Here is a 27,555-nt window from a genome sequence, read left to right as displayed (position 1 = left end):
CAGCGCCCCCAGCAAATGCTTCAGCTACAGGGTAGGAGGGAGAGTAATGGGGAAGGGGGGCAATGGGGGCACGAGTACGCTGTCCTGAAGGGCTATGTTAACAGAGACGGCGGGGGGCTACACAAAACAGCACATTAATGGGGCAGAGCCGGGCACTACATCACTGCGCTCAGACAGCCCACGAATGCTCGTGAGTGAGGCCTGAGTGTCGTCGTTACTGTTCCAAGAGGTTGTGTGTCCCTGGACGGTGGGTGGGCCCTGATTTCTGGGTGTTAGCGTTGGACGGAGGCGTGGATTTCTGTAGGTGGCAGTAACGGTGTGCGTGTGGCTGTGAGTCAGTTCGTGTGTCTCACTGCAACGGGGAGGGTGAAGGGGTTCCCGTCCGTCCTGCACACTCTCCACTGGAAGAAAGAGCAATAGTGGGGGATGAAGACGAGGCAGCATCATTTACTGTTTTTAGTTCGGGGTGGGCCCTACGGTCTGGGCGGGAGGCCTAGTACCCTGTGTGGGCGGAGCCTGGGACCCCCGGGGGCGGGGCTAACGCGACAATTTCAGAATCTAATCTCGGTGAGAGATGGGGCCTGGCACCGATGGGGACGCGGCAAACACGAAAGGGTGGGGCTTGGGATCCTAAGTGCGGGACCGCGCCCTAATTCTCTGTGAAAAGTGGTGTGGCCTGAAACTGAGGGGAGAAGGGAGAGGGGTGTGAAGCACTGGGGCAGTGTCTTTGGGAGAAGAGAGGCGGACTTTGTGATTCCAAGCAATGAGGGTAGAGTCTTTAATTTATAACGAAGGGAAGGGGCTGACCTTGAGAACCTCCGAGTTGGGACTGTGAACAGGCCTTGTAGCTCGGAACCCACTAAAGAGGATGCAGGTGGGGCCTAAGGCCTCTTGTGACTTGAGGCTCTTACCTAGAAAAGGACGGGACTGGAATTCTCTAAGGAGAGAGCTTGCAATTCTGGCAGTGGGAGGGTGCTCTTGGAAGCCTTTAATTCACAAAAGGAAGGGAGTCCAGTATTCTTTAGGCGCGGCCGGTGGGGAGGTGTGAAGGAGATGAGCAAAGGGGAGGCCTCTGGGAGCAGAGTCTGCGGGTTGGGCTCAGGGGGAGCCTGGTCCTCGGAGAGGCAGAGGCTGCAGGCTTCTGAGCAAGAAGACTTTGCTTGTTGAGCCTGGAACCCTGAATCACTGGGCCTTCAGAAGGGGCAAATCGTTTGAGAAGTGGGCCTGGGGCCCTTAGAAGGGCTCGACCTGGGGCCTAGTGCAGGATTACCGCTCAGTCCCCAGAATCCTTAGTCTCTCGCGTGAGAAGCTGACACCTGGGTAGGCTTCCAGCATCTACACCAGTCACGGAGCATATTCTGATCGAATTCTTTCACAGCCGAGAACGGAGGGATGAGGCCTGCGCGTGATGAGTCTAGTTTAAGGGATTCTGCCCACCGCCTTCGCATCCCTCCCAGCCGGGGAAGGGTGTCCCAGCACCGCCCCACTTGGTGCCTCTCCTTTCTTAGAGAGCGCACTGAGTCAGTACAGGGACAGCACTGGCGATGCCAGGCCTCCGCGCCCCCCGCCGGGCACCTGTCCCTTTAGCCCCTCCTCTGCCGTCTCCCGATTGGCCGCGCGGGCAGTGCCCCCTGGCGGCACCGGGCTCTGATTGGCGGGAAGTTCGCAGCCTGCGGCTGGGACTGTGGAGAAAATGAGTCGGCCTCCGGCGGGGGCGAGGGGCGGGGCGGCGCCGAGCCGGACCCGCTGGACAGACGGCCCGCCTGGAGCGGGACTATATGCCGGACACGATGCGGCGGCCTGGCCCCAGCGGCCGCCGCCCCCTCCTTCTGGTGATGCTACCGCTTCTCGCGGCCGTGGCCGCCGCTGCTCCCCTCGCCAGCCCCAGCCCCGGCCAGGTCGTCGAGGTTGCTGTGATTCCGGGCCACCCAGCCGGGTAAGCCCCGCTGCGGCCCCCTGTGCCCCCTCCACCCAATAAGTCTAGTGATCTGAGAGGATCAGGACTTTGGGATTTAGGAGAATACGAATCCGCTGCTTGGGGTGGGGACGAAAGAGCCAGAGCTCTTGGGTTTTTTAGAGCCCTCTATTTTGTAGAAGTTAGAATCGGGGGGTTATGAGATTTTGAGGAGGATTCCCTCTTGGTGTAGTAAAGGTAGATATGGCTCCAGAAAATCCTAGGTTTTACTCGGAGAAGGGTCCTAGTTTATGTGGCGGTGAGGTTTTGAGTTGTAGGATAGGTGGGTGGGGCACTTGAATTGGGATGGGGTTCCCCAAGATTTTTGGATGCTTAAGGAGGTAGACTATGGGAGGTTGTGAAGGGACTTTACGCGGGAGTTGAGGTGTCCTGGTTTTCTAGGGTTTCGGGGCGTCTTAGTTAACTAAATGGGATCCTTGGATTTCTCTAACGAGGAAGACGTGGACCTTTGGGTTGACGGCAGAGGGGTTTGTGGGGAATTGTGCAGAAGGGGTTCTTCAGATTTCATGGGGGTTGGGTTTCCAGGTTTGAATGAGGTGCCGATTTCGCTGCGAAAGATCCAGATTTTCCTATAGATTTGGGGTTATAGCCACCTTTCCCGTCTACCGGTGACGAGATGGGAGGAAACAAGTCTGCCCAGCTCCCCCGCCCCCCGCCCTGCGGCCCAGCACTCCGTTACAAAGGCCCCGGGCTGAGCTCCCGCCTCGGTCTCTGCGAATGCATTTAGTAACCCGAGCCGTGGCGGGGGCGGGGCCGGGAAGGGGTTAACCCAGAGAAAAGGCGGGAGGGAAGACTGCAAGATCGGGGGTCCCGGAGGCTCCCACGCGGCGACCTCCTCCTCCACTGGTCCCCACCCGTCTGGAAAGAGTCCACGCGCCCCGACGTCTCCTTGGCAGCATCTCCCACTGCCCTTCTCTTGGGGCCTGCCCCCGGGCCCTCTTCGCTCGTCCCCCTTAGCCTGGGGATAATGGATTTGTCTGGGGGGCCCCTTGGTTGCAAACGCACTTGCGCTCCAGCCCAAGGCTCCGCTACCCAGAACCTGAGACCGTCTGGGCGCGGAGGTTTCTCCAAGAACTACTCCTTCCTCCTGGTCAGGCAGGAAACTGAGGCCCAAAGAGCAGGAGATGCTGGCTCCAGGACACACAGCGTGGAAGGGCAGTAACAGGCTAGAACTCAGGCCTCGGAATTCCCAATCCTGGGCTGTGGCTCCTTATGCATCCCCCTCCACCTCATCACCCTGCTGGACCCGCAAAGGAGGACCTTCCTCCCCAGTCGCTGAGGCCTGTGGAAGTGGTGCCACCTGCCGGCCATGCGCGGGATGACAGCTGACTCCCGGACAGGGCTGTGAGGAGAGGGCGGGGTTCTAGATTCCCAGACATTTGGAGCTTGTAAATGCGCTTAGAAATCCGCTGATGGTGTCTGTTCCAGTAAGACCCTACTGCCAAACACTTAAGAAGACAAATAAAAGTAAGGTTGCTGTGACCTTCATCTCTAGAGAGTTTAAGCCAGTTTGCCTCCCATTGTGTAGATGGGTAAACTGAGGCATCGAGTGCAGTGTCTCAAATTGGTCACACATCTATTTCGAGCACCCTCAAGCCTTATCTTGGCTTTCCCTCCTCTATCCCCTATTGACCCCACCCTCTGCCCCCGGATGAGTTTTAGAAGACTAGGGGTCTGAGTGGCTTCAACCCCTCTATGTATAGTGTTGCTGCTTGTCGCTGCTGCCCAGGCCGATCGCTCAGGAGAAGCCGCTGTTTCAGAGGTGGGTTCTTCTAGGTGGGTATAGGTAGGGGGCAAAAGGGGGTAGGAACAAAGGGATCGGGGCATCCTTTCTGCACCCTTCATCCTAGCTGGAGAGCTGGGTGCATGTGGTGGAAAGAGGGACTCAGTTCCTTCCTTTTCCACTTAGTCCCTGGCTGTCTCCGAAGCCTCCTGCAGGGTCCAGAACTGCCCTCCCAAGAAGTGTGCAGGCTCTCAGGGGTGCCTGACTCCAGTGCCCTTGGAGTTACCCAGCCCAAGCCCCAGCGTGAGGAAGAGACAGGTGTCCCTTAACTGGCAACCTCTGACGTGAGTGTGAGATGCCTCCCCTACCGGATGCTCTGGAGCTCCCAACTCTGCCACCATTTCCTGAACACCTTTCTCTCTGCTCCTGGGTCTCCTCTGCCTGTTCTCTCTCTCTCTCTTTCTCTCTGCTTCTGTCTCTGGGCCTCTCTTCTCTCTTTCCCATCTGTTTCTCCTACCGTCTTTGTTTCACGCCCCTAAAGAACGCTCAAGGCCTGATCCCCGAAAAGGAATGGGGGAGTGGAGCAGAGCCGCTACTAGGATACCTCCTGGCCTGGGAAGCCCCTTTGGGGGGTTTTAAGGGGGAAGGTGGAGTTAGCATAACCGCAGTGACAGCTCCTTCTCTGCCCCCTCCCACCCAGGCTGCAGGAGGCCCGAGCTCTGCTGAAACGACGGCGGCCCCGCGGGCCGGGGGGCCGGACACTGCTGAGAAGGAGGCCCCCACAGCGCGCCCCTGCCGGCCAGGCCCGGGGTAAGAACATCCGCCCTTCCTCTGCCGGGGGGCTGAGGGGGTTCCGGGCCAGATAAAGCCGTCTGGTTCCCACGGTCCAGCAGCCGCCTAGCCGCCCCCAATTGTAGCTCAGCATCTCCCCTCCCAGGATGCGGCCCCCTCTAGGGATCCCGGCGTCCGGCCGCCAGAGGTGAGCCCGGGACAGGACCAGACGTCGGCCAGAGGCGCTGACCCGCGGGGGTGGGGCCGGGAAGCCAGGCGTCCGGGCTCCCCGCGGCCGAAGCAGGAGCGGGGGTTTAGGGCGGGAGACTCTCCCAGCAGAGAACACAGCCGAACTAGCCCAGACAACAAAAGCGATTGTGCGGGTTGGCGCCTGCCCTGTCACCGAATGCCCAAAGTTGCGGACGGCCAGGGGCCAAACGCCTCCTGCTTCCCCAGACACTCCCGCTGCCCTCTGCCCTCTCCAGCCCTCCGCCTCAGGGCTAGCATACCCCCTAGTCTCAACCACCCTCAAAAGTCCCCCTCCTGCTATGGCCTTCAGCCCAGATGTGTCCCCTCCTTCCTAAAGTCTTCCAGATGTGGGCCTCTGGCCAGAAGTGAGGACCCCAGCCCAAAGCCTCAATCCACTATTTCCCCTTATCCATTCTGACTTCTCCTACCAGGTGTGGGGAGTCCTGGCCAGATGTGGCTGCATTCTTAAGTGTACCCCCCTCCAGCATCCTGCCCACCATCCAGACCCCCCAATTCCTTCATTGCCCAGGTGAACCGACTGTTCTCCTCTCCCCCAGATGTGCCACCTGGCTGCCCAAATGTGCCATGACAGCCTCCTATACCGATGAAGCCCCTCTCTGTGGTAAAGCAGAGAATCAGCCTTTACCGCTTCCCCGAGTGCGGCCCCTGCTACTCTTTCCTCTTTATAGATTCAACCCTGTCTCGGGGGGAACCGGCCCGCCCCCACCTGTTCCCTTCCCTGCCGCTCCCCTGCGAGCCTCATTCACTTGTTGGTGCGAGGGGGGGCAGGGGTTTCCCCCCTCCCCCTGCTAGTCTAGCGCCCAGCCTGCGCGCCTCTGGCTGCGCGCCCAGCCCCACGCGCCCCCGCGCGGCCGCCGGGGAGGGAGTGGTGGGGAGGGGGGGGCCTGAGCGGGGGCGCGGCTGCCCTCCCCTGCAGGCGGGCGGGCGCGGCCGGGCCCCTCGGGCGGGCTGGGGCGGCGGCGCGGCGGAGCGCGGCGCTGCAGCCATGGCGGGCGGCGCACGGCTGCTCTGGGTGTCGCTATTGGTGCTGCTAGCGTTGCTTCGGCCGCAGCCCGGGCTGGGCCGGCCCCGAGAGCGCCTCCGCGTGCGCTTCACCCCGGCCGTGTGCAGCCTGCGCTGCGTCCATGGGCCCACCGGCCCCCGCTGTACCCCGACCTGCGCGCCCCGCAACGCCACCAGCGTGGACAGCGGCGCGCCCGGAGGGGCGGCCCCGGGGGGACCCGGCTTCCGCGCCTGTGAGTGCGGGGTGGTGGTCCCGAGGGAGGGCTTCCCAGCGGGGGGAGAAGTATCCCCGGGGATGGGGCAGACAGCCTCCAGAAAGAGGGAGTCCAGATTCTGTGTGCACTCGTGCTGGGGAATCCCTCGGGTAATCAAGGAAGAGAGCCTCCAATTCCTGGCTTTCGGGGTTGGATCCTGAGGGTCCCGATTTTGCAAGCAATGAGGGTTTTCAGGGACCTGTGGCGTCCCACGTGAGGAGACTGGGGCCAGCTTTCGTGCCTTTGAGCCACTCTGAGTCAAAATGGGAGATACCAGAATCGAGGGGCCTGGGCGCTTTGGGGAAGGGAACCCAAATCCTTAGACTTTGAGAAGGGTCCCTGAAGACCAAAGGAGAGTTTCAGGGCCCTGGGGGGGTGTTCCAGGGTCTGCGTCTGTGGGTGGGGAGATTAGGAAATTTCAGGATGGGAGTGGGGTGCCTGTGAGGAGGAGGACTGGGGTGAGGAAAGTGGATCCAGAGAGCTGAAAGGGAAAGGATGCCTTGAAGGAGAGCCTGAGCAGGACCCTGAGTTGTGAGGGTCGCACGTGGGACAGAAATCTAGATAGGAGGCCTAGCGGAAGGGGCGCCCCCTGGGAGCAGAGGGAACAGGAGGATGGTGAGCACCAGGCACCCCAAGAGATGGGGAGCCCCTGGGGGTTCAGGTGAGGTGGGGAGGGTGGGCCACCTGTTGGCCCCAGGGTGCGGGTGTGGGCGGGCTTTCCCAGCCGGGGCCTACCTGCTCCCAACCCCTGAGGCCCTCTGGAGTCGGGAGTGGGGGCCCCTGGCTCCAAGAACTCGCCCAGCCTGGCCCCCAGCCAACCCAGCCCTGGCCGGCGTGAGCTCATCTCCCGCCTGAGACCCCGCCCGCTGCCACTCCCTCTCTCCTCCCCTTCCTCCCTCCTTCCCGGCCCAGCCCTAGTGCGCCCGTGCCAGGCGCCGTGCCCAGGCGGGTGCCAAGCCCCTGGAGGCACAAGGAGGGGCATGTGAAGGGGGAGCTGACCTCGGCAGGACTCCGATGTCCTCAGCTTGTCTTTCCTCCAGGCGAGTGGGGCATGGAGTTGTCCGTGCCCATCTAGTGGCCCGCCCCTTGTATGGGAGCCCTCAGGGAGCTGAGGGCAGGAGGGCAGGGGAGGGCCTGCATTCAGACCAAGAGAAGGCGGGGAAAATACACCTGGACGCTGGGACCTGCCTCCAGACCTAGCTGGATTATCATGACCCCCCACAGACACCCTTCCTATTTTGTTATCTTGATTCCTAGTTAAGCTTCTTAGGCCTGCCACTCAATTAAGGACCCCTATTAGAGTCCCCTCTGGTCCTGGCTTGACTCACCTAATTTGGGGATCCCAGAGTCTCTTCCCTCAGACCCTCAGACCCCTCCCCACCGCTATCAACAGACATCTGAGACTGCCTCCCCCCCCAGTTCCCTCCCATTTTTTGATGTAATTCCCCCTAACTGTGCCCCTTACTAGAGAATTCGGTAGTATTATCCCCCCTACTCCTTCCCATTTCCAGGAGAAACCCCAGATTACAACCCCAGAGATGGTAACTCCACTCCCTAGCTGAATCCTCTTCCCACAAAGACTACCACTTTCTTATATTTTCAACTGAGATTCCTGATTCCTATCTTTCCAAGTCCTGCTCTTCCAGCTGGCCTCTCTCCCCAGGCTCTTCTGCTCCATCTATCTTCAGAGAAGGACAGAGTTGGTCTTGATCAGCTGATTCTCTCAAGAGGACTCCAAACACTGCTTTTCCCCTCCTCCCCCCCCAACATGAATCAAAAGACTTGGTCACCTAACCCCACAACTGATATTTTAGAGGATCTAAGAGTATTTTAGTATTCCACAGTATCCTAGAGTCTTCCCAGACAATTGAGGCTCTTATACGCTGGGGACTCCCAGGAATTCCCTATGTCCAGCTAAACCTTCCAAGTGGCCATTTCCTAGAAGGCCCTAGAGTCCTGTTTTCTAGGTAAACTCCCCAAAAGGAGACTCCTTCTGTTGAAAGGACACCTCGGTTTCCTCTCTATTCCTGAAACCTTGAGCTGTCTTTGAATCCCAGACTACTGCCCTCCCAGGAGTCCAGGCTCTTTACCCTTCCAAACTGAAGGGGCTCCGTCTGTGCTTTCCTCTCCTCAGTGTGTGTCCCAGAATCCCACACACGCCTTCCTGGACGGCCCCGGCCGCCTGCCCCTTCCTCCCCACAGCACAGCTGTCTCCAGCTGTTCTCGGCAGCCCCGGGGGAGAAGAGGAGGTTAGTGCCCTCTCTGGATACGTCCAGCCTTCTTTGGCTCAGCGGGCGCGGGGCTCCCCAAGGGTCCGGAATGCGGAGCCGCCGCCCTAGCCCCGCCGCACCCCTCTCTTTGTTTACCCCGCCGCACAGCTGGCAGTGCCCCGCCCAGAGGTGGCCTGGGGCCCAGCGAGGGCAGGCGGTGGGGAAAGGAAGCTCGTTCCCGCTTGTGGCCCCGCCCAGGGGCTACCCGAGGCGGGAACTTAGAGCTAGAAGTCGGGAGAGGGAGCCAGAGGGGAGGTGGGCGGAGCGAGGACACCCAGAGAGTCGGGGGTGGGATGGGAGGGGCTTGGGCGTGAGCGCTGGGGCAAATCAGCATGAAGAAAGGAAGGTGGGCGGGGCTAAGGGCAACCGGTTAGACGCCTTGATAGGAGGGGTTTAAAATCCCGGGGGGGTTAGGCGGGATGTGGGCGTGGTCTATAGAAGTGGGCAGAGCTTGAGAGTCGCGAATTTGGCCAATTGGGGATGTGGGCGTGTCTAGAAAGGTAAGGAGACAGAATTGGGAGGTGTGAGTGGTGCCAGGGAGTGACTAAAATGTGGTTTTAGTCAATGGAAGAGACCAGCGCTGGGTCTGAGGATCTGGAACTGCAAAAGAGCAACCAGACAAAGCTGGACGGGTCTAAATGTTAAGGAACGGGCTAGAGTGTGCGGGGCTGGAATGCCCAAAGTGGCACTGGAGAGGGCTGAGGGCTGGGTTACCTGAAAGTGAACGAAAGCCGGAGCGCCCAGTCAGGCGACCTAGTGGGCGGAGCTGTACTACAGAGGGCTGTACGACTACAGCTAGCCAAAGCAGGTGGCCAGAGTTGGTGGGGGTGACAAAAGACAACTCAAGGAGGAACGACTCAGCACTGAGCGGTACCTTTAAGTATAGAGTCAGGGACTGAGGTAGCTTCGGTGCGCTGGCCCCAGGGTGCCTACTAGGAGGGTTGCCGACCCTTGAGTGTCCTCGCTCTCCCCCCAGTCCTGTGTCCCTTGATCTGTCACAACGGCGGTGTGTGCGTGAAGCCTGACCGCTGTCTCTGTCCCCCGGACTTCGCTGGCAAGTTCTGTCAGTTGCATTCCTCGGGCGCCCGGCCACCGGCCCCAGCCATGCCAGGTCTCACCCGCTCCGTGTACACCATGCCACTGGCCAACCACCGCGACGACGAGCACGGTGAGGAGAGTGTGGCCGGCGTCCCCTCCGACAACTCTGTCCACCACCTCACCGTTCCTCCTACCGCATCTTTCCTGACTTGCCCTGAGCACCCTTCTCCAGGGCGACCTTAACCATCTTTCCTAGTCCTAGTCCGTAAGAACCCGTGTAGACACCCCTTTGCCCCGTCGTGCCTCTCTCCAGGGGTGGCGTCTATGGTGAGCGTCCACGTGGAGCACCCGCAGGAGGCATCGGTGGTGGTGCACCAGGTGGAGCGGGTGTCCGGCTCGTGGGAAACGGCGGACGCCGAGGCAGTGGCGCGGGCAGAAGCGGCGGCGAGGGCGGAGGCTGCTGCACCCTACACGGTGCTGGCACAGAGCGCGCCGCGCGAGGACGGCTACTCAGATGCCTCGGGCTTCGGTTACTGCTTTCGGGAGCTGCGCGGAGACGAAGTGAGAGGAGGCCGGTGGGGAGGGTCCCGGAGCGTGCTCCCGCACGGGGGCGCGCTCACCCTACACTTCCCCACAGTGTGCGTCCCCGCTGCCCGGGCTCCGGACGCAGGAGGTCTGCTGCAGAGGGGCCGGTTTGGCCTGGGGCGTTCATGACTGTCAGCCGTGCTCGGAGCACCTGGGTAAGCCCTAGAACTTCCCCGAGGTGCTTGGAGCTGAGGAGGGGTGATAACCCCTCTGCTCCTGGGACTCTGTCCGTAGATAAACCCTGTTCACAAATTCTAGCCACACTACCCCTCTGTGGGGATCATTTCCAGTCTAGACCTATCCATATCTTTCTGGGACCTCCCCACCCGCCTTTATAGTTTTGGCTACTCTGTTCTCACCCGGCCTTTGTGCCATGGCCCAACCCATGCATTTTTCGAAACTCTCACGTTGCCTTCTGTCAGACCGCCAACCTAAGGCTGACCCTGCCCTTAAGTCACACTCGACACCTTTAGCCCCTCCCACCCAAGTTTAGTACCCGCCCACTCCATTCCCGCTCCGCCCTCCCCTGGCCCACGCCTCTCTTCTCTCCACAGGGAACTCCAACCGACTGGGCTCCCCAGATGGACCGTGTCCAACAGGCTTTGAAAGGGTTAATGGGTCCTGCGAGGGTGAGCGGCAAGAGGTTGGAAGGGGCTTGGCTCTAGGGGCGGGGCTGGCAGGGAGCTTGTCCCTGACGCCACTGGGACCATCCCATCCCTGGCAGATGTAGATGAGTGCGCAACCGGCGGGCGCTGCCAGCATGGGGAGTGTGCGAACACGCGTGGCGGGTACACGTGCGTGTGCCCCGACGGCTTCCTGCACGACTCGTCCCGCAGCAGCTGCATCTGTGAGCCACCTGGAGGGGTTTGAGGCTGGGTCCCAAGTCCATCCTGTCTGCCCTTAGACCCCATCCTGGAGCATCCCTGGACCATTAATTCCTTTAGAGCCCCCCTCCCATATACTGCAGACTCCCATGCACCCCCTTTTCCCCCCAGTCACTTTTTTTAGATTTCTCCTCAGAATGTCTCAGACTCTGAATCCCCTAGTTCCGCTACACTCCCAATCCCGCCCTTAAGAATTGCCTCCTCCTCCTCCAGCTCAACACGTGATCTCAGAGGCCAAGGGGCCCTGCTTCCGCGTGCTCCGCGAGGGCGGCTGCTCGCTGCCCATCCTGCGTAACATCACCAAACAGATCTGCTGCTGTAGCCGCGTGGGCAAAGCCTGGGGCCGGGGCTGCCAACTCTGCCCACCCTTCGGCTCAGGTGAGTGCCTCCCGCCGGGAACATCTTTAGACTTGACACAGAGAGACTACTCTACGCCCCGCCCCCAGACACCAAGGCTCAAACTGGCAAACCAGGCTGGGCATTATCCTTGGTCACTTCCCCAGCCTCCAGGAACGACTATCCTCCGACTGGACTCCGCCGGGGCCCACCCATCCTTGCCATCCCCCGCCCCCCTACCACATCACCTTAAAGTTAGGCTGTGTCCCTTAGGCGTCACCCCCAGCCTTGGCTGCTCCTAGCCCTTGAGAGATATATTGCCTACCTAACCTTGTTCCCAAATTTTGGCCAAGTCCCAGCTCCTGAGACGCTGGCTGCAGCCTAGGCTTCGCCTTGGGCCAGGCCCCAGGCACTCCCCTCCCTGGCAATCTTGCTTCTGCCTAAAGACAGACTCCATTTATGGAACTGTTTCCTCACCTCAACCCAGTCCCTATAGACCCCAAACCAGACCCATCCCTCAACCCCTGTCCCTGACACTATCCCAATAGGGAAAAACATATTTGGTCCCATCCCTAGCCTCTGAGACGCCCCTGTCTTTGTCCAGGTACCATCCCATCCCAGCATCCATCCCAAACCCTTGATACACTCCCAGGCCAAGCCTCACCCCCAGCCAAAGTCAGACTAGGCTCTCCCTCCTCTCTCTGCCTCATTCCTCCTGCTCTCGTGCCTTCTCTCTGCCTCTCCCACTCCCTTTTCGGTTCCCAGAGGGTTTTCGGGAGATCTGCCCTGCTGGCCCTGGCTACCACTACTCAGCTTCCGACCTCCGCTACAACACCAGACCCCTGGGCCAGGAGCCACCCCGAGTGTCCCTCAGCCAGCCTCGTGCACCACCCTCCACCCCTCGGCCTCCTGCAGGTGAGCTGATTTCCAGAGAGGATGTCTCCTCCCACGGCCTGCCCCAGACCCATAGGGAAAGGAGGAGAAAGAGAAGTGGGGACACCCAAATCCCAGTCTCCATTTGCTGACACCCCTCCTTTACTAGGCTTTCTGCCCACCCATCGCCTGGAGCCCCGGCCTGAGCCCAGACCTGAGCCCCGGCCAGGCCCTGAGCTTCCCTTGCCCAGCATCCCTGCCTGGCCTGGCCCAGAGTTCTCTGAATCAGGTGAGGTAGAGGGAATCAAGGGTGTTGATGGGGGTGTTACAGGTGGTGATTCTGGGAAGAGGCTCCCAGATGAAGATTCCCAATAGAACAAACAGGTTGATCATGGCCTGAGGAGTTAAGAAGAGGGTTGCATGGTGGTTACATCAGGAGCTTGTACATCAGGAGTCAGGCTTGGGTTCAAGTTCTCCATCAATTGGTCAAGTCATTTAACCTCTGTGAGCCCAGTTTCCTCACATGTAAAATGGGGATCATTGTGAGGACTCAACGACCTGTCTCTGAAGTGTCTGGCACATATTAAGTGCTGTTAATGCTAGACAATTATTTTTCACCAAGGGCACTAAGAACACATCTCAGGCAGAGGACTGGAGAGCAAAGTACTTTAAAGTGGAGACTTTGGGGTGGCGTTTTGGGGGATTTGGGCAGAGAATCTGATGAGAACATCCCACGATAAAGGGGAGGCAAATCAGGGGAGCAAGACCAGGCTCGTGAGGGGTGTTTTAGGCAGAGCATCTGAGGGCATTGCCCTGGGATGAAAGGGACTGAGGATTCAGAGATGGGGGAACCCTCGCTGACTGGGACCCCACCAGGTCCCTCTGCGGGTGTGTGTCAGCGCAATCCTCAGGTCTGTGGCCCGGGACGCTGCATCCCCCGGCCCAGTGGTTACACCTGCGCCTGCGACTCTGGTTTCCGGCTCGGCCCGCAGGGCACGCACTGCATCGGTGAGCCTGCCGAAGGGTATGGACGGAGGCGCGGCGGGGGACTCTGCTGGGTTACCTCCTGACCAGCCCCCTCCTTGTCTTCAGATGTGGACGAATGTCGCCGCGTGCCCACTCCTTGTGCTTCCGGGCGCTGCGAAAACACGCCAGGCAGCTTCCACTGCGTGTGCGGCCCTGGTTTCCGAGCCGGCCCGCGGGCTGCAGAGTGCCTGGGTGAGAAATCCGTGCAGCTCTATCCAGCTCCAGGCCCCACCCTCGCTGTTCTCTCTCCAGACCAGTTCCCCCCCGCCACGCTTCCCCACGCCCCTTCAGCCCAAATACTGCGCTGGCTTGGCCGCTGGCCAGGCCCCCAGATCAGACCAGCTTCCACTCTCCCTTCGGCCTCACCACTGCCTCTTCCTGGCCCAACCGACCCGTCCCATCGGGGTGGTCACTGCCGTACTACTTGCCTGCCCTCTCCCTAGACCAGATCCGGGCACTATCCCTCCCTTAACCCCGCCCCCTCCACAATCCAGACCGGCTCCGCCCTTCCCTGGGCCCCGCCTGCTGCAACCAATCTGACAGTGACCCTTGATTCCCTCTCTGCTACACCAGGTCCCCGTCCGCTAACCGCCGCTTCCCTCTGTCCAGCCTTCGTTTCGATCTCTCCCCAAAGCTTCCCGCCCTTGCGCTGCCCAGGCCCTGCCCTCCGCAAATTTACCCCCTCACGGGTCCCCTCTCTGCCTCTGCCGTGGCCGGCTCCCCAGTCCTTGTCCTCCCCTCCCCTGTCAAGCCCTGGCTTCACCTTAAACCTATACCCTCCAAGCCCCCACTACCTCCCCGACTTCCGTCCCAGCCAGGTCCCATCTAAGCTTGGCTCCACCCCTGCCCTCGCCACCCCCCAGCGCCGTCGGCCGTGGGTGGGGAGGAGGACTGTCTGCCCCAGTCTCAGCCGCCAGGTTTGTGCCCTCAGACGTGGACGAGTGCCACCGCGTACCGCCGCCGTGTGACCGCGGGCACTGCGAGAACACACCAGGCAGCTTCCTGTGCGTGTGCCCCGCTGGGTACCAGGCTGCGCTCCACGGAGCCGGCTGTCAGGGTGAGGAGGGGAGGGGCAGGGGATGTCCGGCCAAGGGTAAGGGGTGGAGAGACTGAGCAATGAAGCAGAGGGAGACTGATTCACGGGAGGCAGAGACCAGCCTGATGGCTGTAGAGATTGAATGACAAGGAGATGGAGAGGACAACTGCTCGGAAACAGAAAGGCTGAGTCACAGAGGCTGGGGACAGAGGGATGGGGAATGGAGAGTTCAAATGATTGGGGACAGGATGGCAGAATGATGGAGACAGAGAGGCAGAATAATGGGGGACTGGGAGCAGAGTGCTGGGACAGGGAGGCGAGTGATGAAGGCTGGAGAGTCAGAGTAACAGCGGATGGGGAGCAGAGTGGGGGTCAGGAGGCAACCTAAAGCAGGTATGTCCCTGGGCCCCTTGCCCATGCAGATGTGGACGAGTGCCTCCAGAGCCCAGGCCTGTGTGGCCGAGGAGCCTGCGAGAACCTGCCTGGCTCTTTCCGCTGTGTTTGCCCGGCTGGCTTCCGCGGCTCAGCGTGTGAAGAGGATGTGGATGAGTGCGCCCAGGAACCACCGCCCTGCGGGCCTGGCCGCTGCGACAACACGGCTGGCTCCTTTCACTGTGCCTGCCCTGCTGGCTTCCGCTCCCGAGGTCCAGGGGCCCCCTGCCAAGGTGAGGGTGCTGAGTCCAAGCCTTCTCCATCCCCATTTGCTGTAAGGACTGGAGAGAGGCATGACTGGGTGACATAGAAGCAGGGTGATGGGACTCAGTGATGGAGGATGGAGGCACTGGGTGCAGGTACCGAGAGGGTGGGGAGGGTCTGACTCCAGAGTCTTTTCCCCTTTCTCCAAATATGAGGGTGCTCTCCATCCCTCCTCCTCAGATCGTACTCTTGTGCTTGTGGGGATCCTGAGGAAGGGAAGACAACCTGCAGGCGGTGGTGCCCTAGCCTCACGGGCAGCTGGAGAGACCATTCATGGGGAATGGGGAAGGGGTCCGTCCTCCTGGGAGGAGGGAGCAGTCTTGGCAAGTCTAGGATGCTGCCTCCAGACTGGAATGCTGGGCTGGGTGGTGACGGCCATAGGAGTGGGTCCAGGCCACTCCCTCAGCCCTACTGGTCCCCTCTGCCCCAGATGTGGACGAGTGTGCCCGTAGCCCGCCGCCGTGTGCCTATGGCCGGTGTGAGAACACAGAAGGCAGCTTCCAGTGCGTCTGCCCCACAGGCTTCCAACCCAATGCTGCTGGCTCTGAGTGCGAGGGTGAGGCCGGGGAGGGAGGGAGGAGTGTGGGTGGGTGAGGGGAGCTTTGGGCTGCCCCTTCAAGATTACCCTCTCCCCTGCCCCCAGATGTGGATGAGTGTGAAAACCATCTGGCATGTCCTGGGCAGGAGTGTGTGAACTCACCTGGCTCCTTCCAGTGCAGGGCCTGCCCTGCTGGCTACCACCTGCACCGTGGCCGATGTGCTGGTGAGATTAGGCCCTGGCTATGATTTTAGATCTGCATCATGACCCTGACCCAGATTGTGACCCCATCTTGGCCTAAGACCTAGCCCATAACTTCCTGACCTGGACCTCAATCCTCTTACCTGCAGCACAACCCTCAAAGACTGACTGTGACTCTTGACCTAGACTAGACTATGGGCCCCTTAACCAGACTGTAATTCTTGACCTGGACCATGACCCTTGAGCCTGAATATGACTTTTAAAGCCTTGACTTGACTATGACATTTGACCTAGCCACAACTCCTGACCTCAACCCCTGACTCTGTGTGACCCTTGATCCTTTCACTGCCCCTGGCCCTTCCTGGAATACCTTCCCTAGGACCTTACTGAGTTCATGATCCCTGACTAGGGGGCAGGATTCTGGACCCTGACTGTAACTGCTGACCCGAAGTGGTCTCAGATACGAGTCACTGACTCTGACCCCTGATTCATCAGAATGCCATCCAATGAGCCTGGATTATAATACCTGACCCCTTAACCCTGATTAATTTCTGACCCCTGTGCCAGTCCAGAGTCCCTTCACCTGGTTCCAGGATCCTAGCACTGGGAGCTCTCAGAAACCCAGATCCACAGGACCCCCAGTCGTGGTCCCCAGAATCAGGGAATGTTGGTTTCCTCAACCCACTCCTGCCATGAGGCCCTCACCTCATATTCAACCCAAGATACTTCCCACCAACTTCTCCAGACTCCTTTGACTCAAGGGAATCTTTAAATTCAGTGTGTTCCCTGGACTGCGCCCCTTCTGAAATCCCCATTCTGCAGATGTGGACGAATGCAGTTCGGGCGCCTCCTGCGGTCCTCATGGCCACTGCACTAACACCGAAGGTTCCTTCCGCTGCAGCTGTGCGCCGGGCTACCGGACCCCGCCTGGCCTGCCAGGGCCCTGTGCAGGTGGGTAGGGTGGAGGAAGGGCTGGAGAGCCTGGCCGTGGAGGCTGGTTCCTAGGCAAAGCCTGCAGGGAGGTGAAAGCTGGGGTGGGGATAAGAAACCGTCAATCTGGGGTGTGGCGTGGGGGCAGGGTTGCTTCTTGGTGGGCAGTGACCCTGGAGACCTATATCTCACGTACCCTAGACGTGAACGAGTGCCTAGAGGGCGACTTCTGCTTCCCCCACGGCGAGTGCCTCAACACCGACGGCTCCTTCGCCTGTACTTGTGCCCCCGGCTACCGGCCCGGACCCCGCGGAGCCTCTTGCCTTGGTCAGTACCCAGGCTGGGCTAGGACCGGGAAAGGGTGGACATGTACCAGGAAAAGGCAGAACAAGTTAAACAGCAGTCTGAATGTTTGGCCGGGGTCTTAATGCATCACGGGAGCGGGGCTTGCGGAGCCTCCGCGAGTCGAATGGGGAAGGGCGGGCCTTCGAGAGGAAAGGGGGGGAAAGGGTGGAGTCTGGGTAAATCGGGCGCTGAACAGAAAGGACCCGGCCTAGGCCCGCCGGAGGGGTGGGGCTTGCAGGGGAGCAAGGCAGGTGGGGGAAGGCTTTGGGGCCCGGAGCCGGAGGGCGGGGAATGGGTGGGGGCGTGGCCTGGGGTACCCGGCCGGGGAGGAGGTGCGCTGCTTTCCGACTCTCGGTCTCGCAGACGTGGACGAGTGCAGCGAGGAGGACCTCTGCCAGAGCGGCATCTGTACCAACACCGACGGCTCCTTCGAGTGCGTCTGTCCTCCCGGACACCGCGCCGGCCCAGACCTCGCCTCCTGCCTCGGTGAGGCCCCACCGTGGCCTGATCCCTCCCCGCTCCGCCCCCCACTGCTTACCCCGCCTCCCCCTCCTTACTCTCCTCCTCCCTCCTCGACTCCTCCACTTTCTCCCCTACCTCCCTGCCCCGCCTGCTGCCTCCCTCTGACTGCTCTGCCTGCCCCCTCAGACGTGGACGAATGTCGAGAGCGGGGCCCAGCCCTGTGCGGGTCCCAGCGTTGTGAAAATTCCCCTGGCTCCTACCGCTGTGTCCGCGACTGCGATCCTGGCTACCACGCGGGCCCTGGGGGCACCTGTGACGGTGAGCCTACCCAGCCGCCCCCGGGCCCCGTGACGGGTTCCAGGAGTCGGCTCCCTCGTGTCGCGGACATGGGGGAGGGAAAGGGCCCCCCAATGCACTTAGCTCTCTCCCATATCTGTGATGGAAATAAGCCACCAGTGTGCCCTGTGTTTTCGTGTGGAGGCAAGAGGGAGGACGAGGGAAAGACATTAGCTTCCAGAAGCAGCCCATGCCCCGTCTGCCGCTGAGCACACTCCCCATTTTAGACTATACCCCAGTAAGAACTGTTGCACACCCCGCCCCTCCCAATCGGCTTCTGGATTAAAACTGTTTCTCTTCAGACCCCTTCTCTCTGGGCCTGCTCCTTTCCACCTTCTACCATTCACTCTACTAACAGCTGCCCTCCAAAGAGGCCCAACCCTGGTTGTCCTGTGCCCCATCCTTGCACGTGTGAGATTTCCTGACGTTTCTCCAAGCTTACCCCTGCCCTTCCAAATTCTCTCCAGATTCTGGCCTTCCCCATCCTTTAGATTTCGCCAGCCCTCGGGAACGTTTAGCCCACACCTTCCAGTCTTTGCTATGCCTTCAGACTTGCGCCTTGCCCACTCTGCAGTTTTCCATGCCTTTCCCCACCTCTCCATGGCCCCACCCACCCTTTACCCCCCAACCCCCCTGCTCCATTCCCCCCAGGCTCCAGCAGCGTACTGACTCAGACTGGAGACTAGGGTGAATACAAGATTTGTTTTGCATGGTGTGTGGGTCAGCACTTTCTGGAACAAATGAAATGACCGTGGGCTGTCTTTGGCTCTCTGGCTGCCAGATCTCTGATTCATACAAAGCTAGTTTCAGGGAATCTCATTAATTAATGCCACAAGAATTCATTACATACCTGCTGTATGCCAGATACTGAGGGCACAATGGGAGATGAACCAAACAAGACCTCTGCCCTCATGGAGCTGACATTCTAGGGGTGGGTGGGGAGACAGAAAATAAATATGTAAATACATTCAAGATTCATTCAGCAAACAATCTGGGGGCACCTACTGTGTGTCAGGTACAGTTCTACAGTCTGGGAATACAGTGGGGAACAAGAGAGAGACAGCTCTCTGCTATTGTAGAGTTTACACTCTCAGGAGATGACAGCTGACATACCAATAAATATGTGAATATAATGTCAAGTTCAAGAAGGAAAATAAGGAAGGATAAATGGAAAGAGATGACTGGCAGTGGGGCAGAGGGCACTAGGAGGGCTTGACTTAGACACTTGAGTGAAGTGAGGGAGGGGGCCATACAGTAGCTGAGGGAGCAGTGCTCTTGACAGTGAGAACAAGTGCAAAGGCCCTGAGGTGGGACCATGTTTGGGCTGTGCAAGAAATGACAGTGAAGCCTTGAGTGTTATCAATGCTTCTGAAGCTCAGACTCCTAGAATACCAGATTCACAGAGACTCTGTCTTGGCAACTGGAAGTAAAGTCAGGAACCTGAATCCAGGCCTGTAACTCCTCTCCCCTCCCTCCATCGCCTCCCCACTCTTTTGCAGATGTGGACGAGTGCCAAGAATATGGCACAGCGATTTGTGGAGCCCAGCGCTGTGAGAACACTCCTGGCTCCTACCGCTGCACGCCGGCCTGTGACCCTGGCTATCAGCCCACACCAGGAGGCGGATGCCAGGGTGGGTCTCTGCTGGGCATTGGGTGAGAAGTACAGGGGATGTAAGATCCAGCAATGCCCTGACTGTCTGGTGGTTACAGATGTGGACGAATGCCGGAACCGGTCCTTCTGTGGAGCTCACGCTGTGTGCCAGAACCTGCCCGGCTCCTTCCAGTGCCTCTGTGACCAGGGATACGAGGGGGCAAGGGATGGGCGTCACTGCGTGGGTACGGGGCTCCAGGAGGTGGGTGGGGCTAGAGGGTGAGGAAGAGGTTGGTCAGGTCCAGCTCCTCTCCACAGATCTGAAAAAATGTGAACTTTAGGGTTGTGGAATTTAGACCTTGAGTTATACATCATAACCATGTCACTCAGGATGGTTCTGATTGCAAGCAATAGACACCCTATTCATTCCTATTTTATTTGTGGAGGGGGAGCATTTTAAAAATATATGCATAAAGTATGTAAAATGCATTAATTTTAAGTGTATATAAACATTCTTTATTTTCCCAACACTTTATGAGAAAATTTTCTAAATATACAGCAAATTAATAGACCTATAGAATGAACATCTCTATACACCCATGACCTATATTCTATTACTATTATTTTATTATACTTGTTTCCTCACATATTTATCCACTATCCACATATTCTATTACTATCATTTTATTATACTTGTTTCCTCACATATTTATCCACTATCCACCTAATTTTGGGGATAGATTTAAAATTAAATTGCAAGCATCAGCACACTTCTCCCTAAATTCTTCAGTGTGTATATCATTTATGGATATTTTCATTTGAGGTTCAATTTAGATACAGTGAAAGGCATGTCTCTTAGTTATGCATTCTTTAAGTTTTGACAAATGCAAACACAACAGGCCTTATTTCTTTAAAGGGAATTAAAACTGTGAAGTCCAGGGATATATTTGAACTTCAGGCATACTTGGATCCAGGAATTGAAACAAGGCTAGCTGGCTCCCTCTCTCAACTTTGCTTTCCTCTATTGCATTTGTTTTTAGGCACATTCTTTTCACAGTGACAAAGGAGGAATTAGCACCTCTGAGCACACACCCTCAGCTTGGAAACCCAATGGCTAGAGAGGGAGGCCTTTTCTCAGTATTTCTAGCCAAAGTCCCAGGGCAGGCTTTGATTGGCCCAGCTGTGTCACTGTATCTCTAACCTAGAGAAAGGCAATAATCTGGTTGGCCACACCTGGCCTTGTGCCCACCCCCTCAAAGTAGATTCAGCCCTACTCAAAAACATGAATTGAAAATGGAAGAGCAGAGAGTGCCCATGGGAAATGTCGTGTTTTTCACCAGAAGATAAGTGGATAAGGGGTCTGGGCCATTAGAATTACTCATTATATTTGAAAACTCAGACTTGTAGATCTTTGGAATCACAGAATTTTACAGCCAGTAACTCCCTCTCCCATTGTCTCCTGCTCACAGATGTGAATGAGTGTGAAACGCTGCAGGGTGTGTGCGGAGCTGCCCTGTGTGAGAATGTCGAAGGCTCCTTCCTCTGTGTCTGTCCCACCAGCCCTGAGGAGTTTGACCCCATGACTGGACGCTGTGTTCCCCCACGGACTTCTGCTGGTGAGACTGATGTGTCTGTTTAACTGATGGCTGCTGGCCCTACAGAAAAAAATGATGTGGTCTAACCATTCTAGATGTGGACAGCTGCCATCAGTTAAATGCTAGTTTTAAACAACAAAAACTCCGAACACATGGATTAACATAGGTAGTGAGACTTGGTGCCAGAACTAGATCCTGGCCCTGACACTACGAGGTTTCTTCATTCAGCAAATGTTCATAGATCATCCACTGTGTTTAAATCCTTTTCTGGGCACTGGGGACACAGTAGTGACCAGGAAAGACCACCCTGTCTTCAGGGGGTTTACAAGCCAGTGGGGGCAAGCAGAGCTACCACCAGATAGTGACAATCTGGGAGAGTGTTAGGTGTGGAGGCAAGAGATGCAGCAAGGACAGGTGAGAATGGGAGAGAGAAACATGACAGATGGTGAGAGGTGTGGCGTCTGGTTCTGCCACTAATGGTTGGGGGCCCTCTGGACCTCAGTTTCCCCATCTGTAACCTGGGATCTAGAGGCTCAGCCCACACGGGGCTAAAGCCTCTTCTTTCTACAGGCACATTCCCAGGTTTGCAGCCCCAGGCACCTGCCAGCCCGGGTCTGCCTGCCCGGTCACCCCCACCATCCCCACCCCGCCGACCTAGCCCACCCAGGCAGGGCTCTGTGGGCAGCGGGCACCGGGAGTGCTACTTCGACACAGCGGCTCCAGATGCATGTGACAACATCCTGGCACGGAATGTGACGTGGCAGGAGTGCTGCTGCACCGTCGGTGAGGGCTGGGGCAGTGGCTGTCGCATCCAGCAGTGCCCGAGCCCTGAGACAGGTGCGTGTGGGCTGCTGGGTGGCTGCAGGGCTGAGGGTTCGAGTAGAAATAGGTAGGCGAGGAACTGGGACAGGAGGCACCTTTGGAGGTGGGGCTTAGGTGCTGGTATTGCCAGTTGGGTGGGCATGAGGCTGAAGACTTGGGCGGGGAAGGGTCAGCAGGGGGCAAGCCCTGAGACAGCGGGTGTGAGAAGGCCCCAGGCAAGGGGTTGGGCAGAGGAGTCTGGGCTTAGCCTTGTCTCTTTGCACAGCCGAGTATCAGTCATTGTGCCCGCATGGCCGGGGCTACCTGGCACCCAGTGGAGACCCGAACCTCCGGAGAGGTAAGGCCAGACTTCAAGCCCCACCCACACTCAGCCCCCAGCCTCCGCTCCCTCTCATTCTACCTGTTTTCTCTCATGCTGTTTCGTCTCATGCTATTTCTCTGTCTCCCTAACGCCCATGCACTGTCACTTGGGCTCCATCTTTCTCCGTGTCTACCTCTAGGTCTCTATTGCCATCTCTCTGTCTCTCTTCCCTGGGTATGCCTCGCAGCCACACTCTCCCCCATCCAGCGCCCCACACTCTGGCCCACTCCCCAGCTCTCTTGGTCGGGGGCACATCTCTGACCATCCTTCCCGCAGACGTGGATGAGTGCCAGCTCTTCCGAGACCAGGTGTGCAAGAGCGGCGTGTGCGTGAACACGGCTCCAGGCTACTCATGTTATTGCAGCAACGGCTACTACTACCATGCCCAGCGTCTCGAGTGCATTGGTAGGAGCCCTCCCTCCATCGTCCTCCCCACCCCCTCGGGACTCTCCCCGGCCTTCTACCACGCCAGCTGGAATGTGGCCACACCAGCAGGAAGTCGTTCCTGCAGTCTAGACTCCATCTATCACAGTCAATACGCTGGGGAAATGGGAAAGGATAGTGGGCTGCTCCTTAACCACTCCCTCGGCGCCTCCCTAGATAATGACGAGTGCGCGGACGAGGAGCCGGCATGCGAGGGCGGCCTCTGCGTCAACACCGTGGGCTCCTATCACTGCACTTGCGAGCCCCCACTGGTGCTGGACGGCTCGCGGCGCCGCTGCGTCTCCAACGAGAGCCAGAGCCTCGGTAACCGCCCCCCCACAAGCCCGCTCCGTGCTCCCTAGGCTCCGCCTCACCCGCTGCCAGGCCACGCCTTCGCAAGGGCCACGCCCCCTCAGCATAGCTCTATCACGCCTCCTCCAGCCGCATTTATCCTGTTTCGGTGTCCGACTCTCAGGGCAGCCCGCCTGGTGGCTAAAGGCCAAGGCTTTTAGAGGAGACTGCAACTTGCTGGCCGTGTGTACACGTGCACATTTCTTATTGCCTCTTGGACCCAAGCTTCCTTTCTGCACATTGGGTGGTTTGACAATAGCCCTACCTTATAGGGTGGTTGGAACGAATTTTCTTTTTTAAGGACAGAATAGGCCTGGTCTTATTAAGTGCTAAAGACATGCTTCCTCATATTATTTCCCTGTGTGTCTGTCTCTTTGCACTTCTCCATGGTTTCTATCTTCATGTTTTTCTTCGAATTTCTGATGCTCGCTGGGTCTTTGTTTCTGTTTCTGCCTCTGCATCTTTGCTTGTTTGTTTTTCTTGGAGTTGAGTCTAGATGTATTTGTCTCTCTTTCTCCGGGTTCTTTCTTCCTCTCTGTCCACTGACGCAAACTCTCTTGGCTTCCCACTTGCTGTTCCTACAACATCCCGCATACCCTAAGATGTCACTCAAACAGTGCTCCCAGAGGAAAAGTAACTTCCTGAGGTCACAGAGCCCTCCAGAGGCCAAACTTGGATAGAAGCCTCTCTGGTCCACCTCCCAACCATCCGGCACCTCTATGAGAGCGACGCCAGACCAAGCCCTATACTCACCTGCAACTACCTCGGGAAGGCTTCCAGGAGTCAGATCACACCTGATAGGGATTTGGTGATATGCAGAGGGTGGCTGGGCTGCTCCAGCAGAGAGGCCGAGCAATCGGGAGAACCCAAGCGCCAGCCCCACCCTGATGCATACTGTCTCTGCCCTCAGATGACAATCTGGGAGTGTGCTGGCAGGAAGTGGGGGCTGACCTTGTGTGTAGTCGCCCTCGGCTGGACCGCCAGGCCACCTACACAGAGTGCTGCTGCCTCTACGGCGAGGCCTGGGGCATGGACTGTGCCCTCTGTCCCGCCCAGGACTCAGGTACTGCCACCTGCCTGGGCCACACGCAGAGTACCTCCCCCTCAGGCTCCAAATCTAGGCCTTCAGATACCAGTCTTAGACTCCCAGATCTCCCCAAACCTGGCCTGTCAGTCCCCTGTGTTCCAGCTCATCTCTAAATCTTGGTCCCTTAGACCCCATGTCAAATCCCAAAGACTTCCTAGTTTCAACCACAGAAACCCAAGGCCTGACTCAGCAGGTCCTGCAGTTCTAGTCCCCAAAGGCCCTGTGGTCTAGTCTTTCAGACCCACAACTCCTGGTCTCTAGGACCCCATAGCAGCCCATGAGATCCCCTTGTCCAAATCCTGGACTCTTAGGTTTCTAGTACCAGTTGCTTAGTCCCTGCTCTCCTGGCCTGCAGACTCCCTGGTTGTAGCCCACAAACGTCCAAGTCCCAGTCCCTTGGATACCCACATCCAGGTACAAACACACAGCCCCAGAATTCGCCAAGTTTTGGCTCTTAAAAGCCCTGAGTTCCCCATTGCTCAACCCTTGGGAACCCAGACCCAAAGACCCTAGAACCTCCAGGTTTCCTAGCGCAGATCCCCTCCCATGCATCCTGGCACCTCAGACCCCCAGTGGCAGTCCCTGGCACTTCCCAGTGCTGGTCCCTAAAACAGCCCCATCCCATGTTGGCCCCTAGCCCAAACTCCCATAGGACCCCCCAAAACCAGCACTTAGACCCTGATTCCTAGCTGCAGTCCTTAGTACTCTTGATCCCAGTACCCTGGAACCCCAGTCTCAGCCTTCAGACCCTCAATCCTGGTTCCAGAACCCCTGATCCCCAACCTGCAATCTGAGTCCTCTGCTTTGAAGACCCTCCCTACCCTCTCCTCTGGGCTGCTCTTCCCAGAGGGGGGTTATGAAAGGTGGGTGCCAACGCAAGCAGGGGCTGACTACTAGGCTTGGCTCCTGTTCACAGATGACTTTGAAGCCTTGTGCAATGTGCTGCGCCCCCCTGCGTATGGCCCCCCGCGGCCAGGTGGCTTTGGACTTCCATACGAGTATGGTCCAGACCTAGGTCCACCTTACCAGGGCCTTCCATATGGGCCCGAGTTGTTCCCACCACCTGTGCTACCCTACGACCCCTACGCACCTGGCCCCTTCGCCCGCCGAGAGGCCCCCTACGGGGGGCCACCCTTCGACATGCCTGATTTTGAGGACGACAGTGGCCCGTATGGTGACTCTGAGGCTCCTGCTCCACCCAGCCGGGGGACCCGCTGGCGCTATCGGTCCCGCGACACCCGTGGCTCCTTCCCTGAGCCTGAGGAGTCCCCCGAAGGCAGAAGCTATGCTGGTGAGCACCGCAGGCAGAGTGATGGAGACTGAGGTGAGGGGCGAGGTGTGCAGAGAGAACGAGATAGGGAGGAGGGAAGGAGAGAGAGACAGAGAGGAAAAGAAGCCAGGGAAGACAGGCCGGGGACGGGAGAACGCAGAGGCAGAGCGTCAGAGAGCAGTGATGAAGACGAACAGCGACATGCTTGTAGAGCTGCCAAGGCAGATGAGGACAGAGGAAAAGCTGGGGGAGCAGAACGAGGTCAACCTCCTGGCCCCGCAGCGGCCCCCACAGCCCTGGAGCCGGATGGACAGTTTAGAAGGAAACACACGGAACCAGGGAAGTGCCCCACTGTGGGGGGTTACAGACCAAAGGTAGCGACCCCCAACCACAGAGCCCCTGCGTTCTCTGCAGGTGCCCTGGCTGGGCCCTATGAGGGGCTGGAGGCAGAGGAGTGCGGGATCCTGGATGGCTGCGCCCATGGCCGCTGCGTGCGCGTCCCCGAGGGCTTCACCTGCGACTGCTTCAATGGCTACCGCTTGGACACCACCCGCATGGCCTGTGTCGGTGAGGGGCAGACCAGGGCCAGCTCGCGTGGAGGGAGAGGGTGGTAGCCCTGACTGGAGATGGGTAGTCCCGGACGTCAAGGGGTCGGGCCAACCCAGAGGGAGCAGGAAGTAATTATTGCACAGGGACAGGCTTGCCTGAGGAAGATGAGGTCAAGCTGTGAGGAAAGCTGACCTTGAGCAGGTTTGGGGTCAGGCTGGAAGCAGAATAGAAAGTTAGAGCCCTTCAGGTGGGATTTATAAGGGCTCCCAGCGCCACCTGAGGCGATTTGCTTGACCACTTTGGAGAGCTTCAGCCTTCCTATTGTAAAATGAGAGTATGAATCATGTCTGCCTATTTTAGTAGTAAAGCAGTCTTTGGTTACAATCCAGGACTTTGGGAGTGTCAGACCTCAGGTAGACCCAACAACTTACTCTGTGACCCTGAACAGGTCACTGTACCTTGCTTAATTTTTCTTATCTGAATGAGCATGGTAGCAGAGGCTATGAACATCATTACTACTGATTTACAATGGCACTTAGTCATTGTGTAAACCAAGGCCCAGAAAAGGTAATTGAGTTCCTCAGGGTATCACAGTCAAGAAATAGCAGGAGACCTGGCACTCAGAGGCTTTGAGAGCTGGTTTGAGAACCCACTGGGCAGAGAATGGGTTTGTGGTGTGACATTGTGCCAGGGATGTCCCTGTACTGGACCTCAGTTTGTTTACTATTATGTAAGACAGGATCACAGTACCTACCCTATAGGGTTATTAGGAGGATAAAGTTAGTATATGTAGTGTGCTTAAAACAATGTCTGGTAGAGAGTAAGCATTTATTGTTGATAGCATGATCAGTTTTGTTTTCCTAACAAAAACTTAGTAACCTAGGGCTATCATACCCATTTTACAGAACCCAACTCTGAGGCACAGAAAGGTTAAGCCACCTGCCCAGGCTCACACAGCCAGCAGGTGGTAGAGGCTGGATTCTACTCCAAACAGTAGGCTCAGCATCTGCACTCTTCTGCCCCAGGAGCTTCAGGGGCCAGGGAGGCACACTCCCTGGTCCCAGGCCCTGAGAAGCACTCTTTTTAACCCCCTCTCCAGACATCAATGAGTGTGATGAGGCTGAAGCGATCTCCCCGCTCTGCATCAACGCGCTCTGTGTCAACACCAATGGCTCTTTCCGCTGTGTCTGTCGTCCAGGATTTGCAACTTCACACCAGCCGCACCACTGCACGCCTGCCCGGCCCCGGGCCTGAAGCCCTGAGACTCAGGCTGCCCATCCCTTGCCTGCATGCATGTACACACACACACACACACACACACACACACACACACACACACGCACACACACACACACACACACACACAGAAAGAGGAACGCCCTTCACTACTCCGGCCATCTCCAACCTCTCTTGTCAACACCGCAGGGCCCCATAGTCCCCTTCACATTCCCTCTCCTTTTTATAACAATTTTCAATTAAAAAACACCTATTTTGTACCTTCTGCCTCTGTCCGCCTGTGTCTTTCAAAGTCCGGCTCCAGACTTTGTTCTGATTTTACTCAGTTACATGCTCTTTCCATCCCTGACTCCATGTCTGTCACTTAATTTCCGTGCCTCCGTTGCTTAGTCTGTCCCTCTCGGTCTCTCTCCCATGTCTGCTTCTCTTTCTTCTCTCTCTTCTCTGGTCCTTCTGCTGCTTTTTCTCTGCCTGATTCCGTGTCTCTGTGACTTTCTGTCTTTAGTCTGTTTCTGTGTCTCACCCTTTTCATATCTCTCTGTTTCATTATCTCTCTGAGCTTGAGAGAGATCTTGCCTCTGGATTTTTTATACTACTGGCCCTCCCAACAAATCCTGTGGGAGCTACTTCCTCTCTCTGTGTAGGGCCCTGGCAAGGGATGGGATGGGGTAACCTCAGGCCCTACTCAGGCAATCCCTCTTTTCTCAGCTAGAAGAGAC

At 57.9% G+C, this 27,555-nt stretch overlaps 1 protein-coding gene and 1 long non-coding RNA gene across 9 annotated transcripts; one reads left to right on the top strand and one right to left on the bottom strand.

Annotated features, from left to right (window-relative positions):
- Positions 1 to 30: 30 nt before the first annotated feature.
- LOC118971637 (uncharacterized) lies at positions 31 to 8,529 on the bottom strand. Of its 4 annotated transcripts, none has more exons than XR_005060144.2 (4): positions 8,086 to 8,529; positions 6,995 to 7,129; positions 912 to 1,399; positions 31 to 401 (listed from the first exon to the last, which is right to left on the bottom strand). It is a non-coding gene; the product is annotated as an uncharacterized lncRNA (long non-coding RNA). The 4 variants fall into 4 exon arrangements; XR_005060145.2 differs by having other exon boundaries at positions 6,995 to 7,103; XR_005060146.2 differs by lacking the exon at positions 912 to 1,399.
- On the top strand, positions 1,679 to 27,101 carry LTBP4 (latent transforming growth factor beta binding protein 4). 5 transcript variants are annotated; one of them, XM_037013942.2, is made up of 33 exons: positions 1,679 to 1,936; positions 3,679 to 3,737; positions 3,914 to 4,042; positions 4,399 to 4,508; positions 9,242 to 9,433; positions 9,617 to 9,864; positions 9,941 to 10,043; positions 10,443 to 10,517; positions 10,613 to 10,735; positions 10,986 to 11,150; positions 11,874 to 12,023; positions 12,151 to 12,270; positions 12,858 to 12,989; positions 13,074 to 13,199; positions 13,939 to 14,064; positions 14,466 to 14,708; positions 15,170 to 15,295; positions 15,383 to 15,502; positions 16,301 to 16,429; positions 16,610 to 16,735; positions 17,117 to 17,239; positions 17,402 to 17,533; positions 19,051 to 19,182; positions 19,262 to 19,387; positions 20,612 to 20,758; positions 21,308 to 21,574; positions 21,825 to 21,896; positions 22,197 to 22,325; positions 22,521 to 22,667; positions 23,605 to 23,757; positions 24,698 to 25,072; positions 25,466 to 25,618; positions 26,700 to 27,101. In XM_037013942.2, exons 1-33 carry the CDS (start codon positions 1,694 to 1,696, stop codon positions 26,852 to 26,854), a joined length of 4,956 nt encoding a protein of 1,651 aa, XP_036869837.2. In that variant the 5' UTR covers positions 1,679 to 1,693; the 3' UTR covers positions 26,855 to 27,101. The 5 variants fall into 5 exon arrangements, with proteins under 5 accessions (XP_036869837.2, XP_036869838.2, XP_036869841.2 ...); XM_037013943.2 differs by having other exon boundaries at positions 1,791 to 1,936; positions 3,904 to 4,042; XM_037013946.2 differs by lacking the exons at positions 1,679 to 1,936; positions 3,679 to 3,737; positions 3,914 to 4,042; positions 4,399 to 4,508 and adding an exon at positions 5,670 to 5,974.
- Positions 27,102 to 27,555: the final 454 nt, after the last annotated feature.

The sequence above is a fragment of the Manis javanica genome, chromosome 17 (genome assembly GCF_040802235.1).
Source record: "Manis javanica isolate MJ-LG chromosome 17, MJ_LKY, whole genome shotgun sequence".
In the NCBI taxonomy this organism is placed as follows: domain Eukaryota; kingdom Metazoa; phylum Chordata; class Mammalia; order Pholidota; family Manidae; genus Manis; species Manis javanica.
The sequence above is the reverse complement of the archived record's forward strand: the minus strand, read 5'-3'. Positions and strand labels throughout refer to the sequence as shown.